This window comes from Lipotes vexillifer, unplaced genomic scaffold, assembly GCF_000442215.2.
Source record: "Lipotes vexillifer unplaced genomic scaffold, Lipotes_vexillifer_v1.1 scaffold1162, whole genome shotgun sequence".
In the NCBI taxonomy this organism is placed as follows: Eukaryota; Metazoa; Chordata; class Mammalia; order Artiodactyla; family Lipotidae; genus Lipotes; species Lipotes vexillifer.
Genome location: NW_006779033.1, coordinates 2,140,469 through 2,146,438, shown reverse-complemented (window position 1 = coordinate 2,146,438; position 5,970 = coordinate 2,140,469). Strand labels below are relative to the sequence as shown.

Sequence of the window (5,970 nt, the reverse complement as noted above, 5' to 3'; positions counted from 1 at the left end):
TGAAACCTGCTCTTTCCCTGGGTGTGTGTTACCCTGTTTTCCTTTGCACAGCAATGCATTTTGTGGTGAGAGTAACACCCCAAATGCAATTCCCTGGGCTCTGGTTTGGGAAACGCGCACCGAGGGATGACAGAGAGCCCAGGGCAGAGCTGGGAAGCCTGGCTGCAGCAACCAGTTAATATTTTCCCAGCCAGCGGCCGGGCGTGGCCCTGCGGCCAGGGCCGAGACACTTACCACTTCAGTTGGTCGGTAGTACTTGAGATCCACGGTCACGTGAACTTTGCCGGTCTCTTTGCACCTGCCCACTTCATTTTCATTCTCTCCTTCCCACCTGGAAAGGAGAAAAAGAGTTGATCAGCCCCAACCTGCTTGGGAGCATCAGGCCAGGCTGCCGGGCAGCGTGGCTTCTCCCTGTAGGAGCCAGAAGCTCATTAACTCAGGAAACACAGGCAGGTGCTTAACCGCGTTATGAGGGCAACAGCGGTTCTGAAGCCTTTCCAGATCTATGGCAAAAGGGCAGAGGCCTTTTCTTTCCTCTTTAAGGAAAATCATGGTATGTTCAGAAGTGAGACCCCAGAAATGAACAGATTAGCCACAACAAGGAATTGGGCAACTTTCAGGGATTTCAAAGATTCTGTACCTCTTTCGACTATTCTTGATAAAGTCAATTATTATGAATTAAGCTCTCCTGTCTCTCCCTTCCTCATTTTTTTTTTTATTTTTGTAGTTTTAGGAGTATTTATTGTAAATTGAATGCATTCCATTTTAGAATAAGTTTCACACCCTAATTAACCATTCATTTCGTCCCCGTATTCCATACAAGTGCCCTTGCTGCACCCAGGCAGCAGCTGGCCCCATTGATAAAGCCCAGATGATTAAACCTCCAAACAGTGCATAATGAATCGGCTGATTTCCTGCTAAGCCACGGTCCTTCAGCATCTCTTCTTTCTCTGATTCAGCTACGAAGCTATTTGGACGTCTTCTTCCTTAAACGTCCACAGTCGACAGCAGTTCAGGACCCCAATAGCAGCCCCCTCTTCTCATAAGCTGAGAGGCAAGTTCACAAGTTTCAAGACCAGCTAGCTTCTTGCCGGAGCTCCATTTTATGTTCTCACTTTTACAGGAATGAAGCCACTGGCTTAAAGCTGAGCTCTGGATTTCTACAAACTAATATCCACAGAACAAAAAATAGTATATAATTTGACTTGTTTCTACAAATGGAACTTTTCGGCAAAGAAAGAAAAGAAGTTACCAAGTAATGTCTGGCTTCAATGCTTATCCTCAGACCTAGTTTGCTTTATCAGCTGGTGATGAATCCTGTGACAGTACAATTCTGTCACAGTGGAGATCAAAGGAAAGAACAGAGCATTAAGTTGGTTACTCGACTGTGTCAATTACAGGTGCCATTGAAGATGGACATTAAATGTTGATTGTGGTTGTATTCTGGACATTGATTGGGTATCAGAGACTTAAACTGGCCTCACAAGCTTTATCTCTGATCAACCCCTCAAATGTTCTATCCTCAATTTACTTTTTGATGGCATAAGGATAATATTTCATTGTTGGAGGAATAATCAGTTCATGAGCATGCTGGATTTGCCAACGCACTAAAGGCAAATATGAAAAACATTCCACAGCACAGAGAGAATTTTAGCTTAATATGCTGAACAATAAAAGAAATGTACAACTGGCATTTTCCATGACTTTTATATTAATGACTCAAAAAAGGGTGTTTGGTAATTTACTTATTTGGTTTAATTTCTTTCCCTTGCCTAGACTTGTTTGGCAGGATCAGAGCTACGTTTTTGGAACATTCACCTGGATATGGTAGGTGGATGCTTTAGGGTATGCCGACTAAAACTGCTGTAAAATGGGAAAAGCTGAGGGGCTGGTGAGCCCTGTCATCTCTGATGGATGAAGACCAAACCTTGGCCAATATCCACAGTAAGGGAGAATATTTGGTAAAGTCATGATTTAAAAAAATTACCTAATTCTAAAGTTGTTTGTTTTAGTGGAGCCTCTCTCTGGTGACGCTTTCATCAACAGTAAATGAAAGGATATTTGTCTCTCAGGAGTGCATTTTAGTTTTATTTTTGTTCACATTTCACGCTCGCAAAGAGAAACAAGCTCCGCACACGCCTTCCTGATGGCACCTGCACGGAGCCCAAGGGTCCAGGAGCACGTTTTGCTGTTTCTTCCAGCTGCGGCTCGGCACGTAATCTGCGATGGTCAGTCTGACGTGGGGACACGGACACACGTGACACCGCCCGTCGTGGTGGTGAATCCGAACAGAGGCCACAAGCTGGAGGAATGGGGATTCAGACCCATGTATTTACGATGAATCCTTCTGAAACCACACACGTAGCCACATACATATTTAAGTCGACGAGGCCTCGGGAAAGGCGTCCCCTGACCGGGGTCACGTGTGGCCCAGGGAACTTGGCAAAGCTGGCCACGTCTCCAGACCAGGGGCTGTGAACTGTTTCTGTGAAGAGCATCACGCGAGAGGCTCTGTCACGTGTTCTTCCTCACCCTCTTCCTCCTCCTTCTCTTCCTCATTATCTTCTTTCTTTAAAACGTTTAACTACCCTTTAAAACAGTAAAAACATCCTTAGAGGACAGTAAGGAACGAGCCTTGACTGGTGGGGTCTGGCCTGCACACCGTAGTTGCCCCCTGCGTTAGCGGATGAGTTACTGACACATCCCCACCCTTGACCCCAGGAAAGCATCCGGTTCCTGTCCACACCAGCAGGCTGACGGCCGGCTCAGAGGGACCTTCCCCGACTGCTGTGGACTCTCTTGGGCTGCCCTGCAGCCTTGGGCCAACACTGGCATTTGTAACAGCAGCTGAAGTGGGAAAAGACGGGGAAGAACCTGCACATTAGAAGTGAGCTGACACCATGCAGGCACCTGCAGGGCGGGCTGCCCACGTGCAGGCCTCTCTGCCTGCCTGATGCTGCCAGCAGCCTGCACATGTGTCCACGGCCACGGCCGTCTCTCAGGGCATGGCGTTGCCCTACGATGAGTATGGCTGTGCTGAACAGCCAACTGTCACCAAGGGAAGGGCGCAGAGCAGAACAGAGGTGGCAGAAGCCACTTTCTAACTGGCACTAGGTCTGCAAGAGGGCGATAAGCAAAAGTTTCGGCCAAGGACCAGAAAGCGTTGTTACCACAACACACAGAACACTTGTGTCAACCCGTAGAAGGTAAGAGCTAACTTGTCCTAACAGGTAATGTTATGACTCAAAGCAGAGCTGCAATGTTCATGAAATGACAGTGGCCTGACAGGGGGTAGGGGATTCAGCTAATTAACAGGAGTTACTAGCCACTAATTTAGATCAACAGCTCACTGAGCAGGGATCCTGTATAACCCAAATTTGAAAATAAACGGTTGGCTCTTAATAAGCATTAAATAGCAATAGAAAGCACTGAAGAATCTAGCACAGTAAGTCAAGATGAGGTGCTATTAAACTCTCCCCAACAAGGAATCCCTCCCTAGAGGATTCGGCAAAGCCAAGTGGGCAGCCGAAGTCAAGTCAGGACATCACAGAAGCGCGCAGGGATTACTTTAAGGACCACGACTTGACTAGGGTGCACACGTGGAGCCGGGAGGTCACCAGCAGCCACGATTTACTGGTGAAGGGCATGGGGCGCCCTGGGAGTGTCACCAGGTCCTGGGCGAGGACGGTATTTGCACACACTTCTGTTCCTTCCCCGGACCCCCTGCAAAAACGAACACGCTGACAAGGGCTGAACAACAGGAGAGACGAGAAGACCCAAGTTCTGGGAGCCGGAGAGGAGACGGACGAGTGTTAAAGGACTGGGCAGAGGCCCCAAAAAACAGACCCGCAAGCGGGCAGTGGGGAAGCTGAGCATGGGCCCACTTGGCCCCCGGAGAAGCCCAGATACTCCGGACAGGGGGTTGATTAAACTCCCCCGGAAGCAGCCCGATGTCCAATCCCCTCCCAGGGCTGGCATCACTGGGCAATGGCCTCACCCTCCGTCCTGAAGGCGGCGGCAGGATCGAAGGCCATTGGGCCCTGTGAGCGTGCGGCCACCACACGGAGAGGAGGAAAGGTAAGTGGATTGTACGCTGAACGCCCAGCATCCTCTGCCCGGAGGGGGTGCTGGGGTCAGGCTGGTCCCCTTCCAGGGAGGAGGCTGGGAACTCTCCTCTGGGCTCAGATTCTCCAACTAAACGGCCTCCAGAGCACCCAAGAGCCCCCAAGCTCTATGTCCTCAAAAACCCCAATCAGCTTTTTAGGCCCCCACTTGTAAACATGAGCAGAAAACCGAGGATTACCAGACACACATGAGGAAAACCACACATACGAAGAGAGAAATCACAGCAGACAAACTGAAAAACAGCAACCTGGAGGAAACAGAACAAACTGGGAAGATAATTAAAAACAGAACACAACAACAAAAAACGCACACACATCACTGCTAATATCTTCAGAGAGACAAGGAAAGATATCAAAGAAACAAAAATAAGATACTACATAAAAAAGGACAATTTGAAAAAAAAAGATTTAGAAATTGAAAAAAATTCAGAAATTAAGAATTCAAGAGAAGATTTTGAAGACAGAAATGAGGAAACCTCCCAAAAGGCAGAGCAAAAACATGTAGATATGAAAAAGGAAGATAAGAGAATCAGAAGATGGCCTCAAGAGGTCAGTGTAATAGGATTTCCAGAAAGAGAGTAAAGAAAATAATTATCTTAAAATATATGAAGAAAATTGATCAGAGCAGATGAACATGCATTTCTAGACTGAAAGGGTCCCACAGAGCACGCAGATACCACCTCACAGAGTTTCAGAACACGGGGACGGGGAGGAGGTCCCTGGGAGCTCACGGGGATGGGAGTGGCCCAGAGTGGCCCCTGGGCTACCATGGCAACACTCAAAGTAAAGGCAATGGAGCAACGCCTTCAAGGTTCTGAAGGAAAGTTATTTCCAACCAAGAAATGTACATTGGCCACCTTGTTAACTGAGGGCAGGATAGAGATATTTTCAGATAAGCTTGGTCAAAAACTATTTGCTTCCCATGCACCATTCCCAGGAAGCTAATTAAGGTCTGGCTTCACCAAACCACAGAATTTTAAAAAGATGTCAGAAAATAGGGGATGACTCTACCACCCAGCGGTCCAGGTGGGATCAGGTCGGAAGGATCTAGAGGGGGGCTGCAGGGGACGCGCCCGAGGGTAAGCCTCCAGCCTGAGCACCTTCAGGGCAGACTGAGGGGAAGTGAGTGACAAACACATGGAGAATGAAGCAAACGGAGAAAGACAGTTGTTAGGTCTATGGTAAGCAAGGGACACCTGCTCAGAAAGGGAGAAGGAAGTGTTGTTTCCCGGAGTGAACGCGTTGGTCAGTCCTGACGATGTAACGCGGGAGGACAGCTCTGAGGCCGGCGGGGGAGACACGGGGTCACAAGGGACACAGCTCTCCTTTGCAATAAGAGGTGCCAGGAGAGAAGCCTCAAGGGGGAAGATCGAGGACCAGCAATCAAAGCACGTTGTTTAGTCACATGGATGCAAATGCCAAAGTGATGAGCTGAATGATACAGTGAACAGGACTTCCACAGAGAGACGCCAGAAAACCACGGGAGCAGAGCAGACCTTGAGGTGACCCAAGACGAGGTGCCAGCGCAGAAGAGCACGCGTCTCTCGCATCGCTGATGGGCCGCAGGATGGCCAAGGAGTGGGGGGACCAGCTGGGAAAATCGGGGTGCAGGGCGGGAGGTTGCTGGGGCTGGGACACCGCCTGCAGATGCTCAGACGTCACATGATGTGCCGGAGTAACTGGAAACGGACAAACAGCAACGAAGGAAAAAACCACCGTGAACGTGAGCTTCACGAACAGCAGGCCGACCAGTGAGGCCCCGGGGAGGCCGTGCGACCGGCCAGGTGCCCACCGCCCCGGCCCCCTGGACGCGGAGCTGCGGATGCTTGCGGGTCCTTGGAAGAGC

At 49.4% G+C, this 5,970-nt stretch overlaps 1 protein-coding gene across 1 annotated transcript in view; it reads right to left on the bottom strand.

Annotated features, from left to right (window-relative positions):
- GMDS (GDP-mannose 4,6-dehydratase) overlaps nt 1-5,970 on the bottom strand; it is a 489,690-nt gene that overhangs the window by 69,161 nt on the left and 414,559 nt on the right. Inside the window, exon 9 of the mRNA XM_007452102.1 lies at nt 235-331. Coding sequence (XP_007452164.1) covers nt 235-331 — 97 coding nt within the window. The remainder of the gene's footprint in view (nt 1-234; nt 332-5,970) is intronic.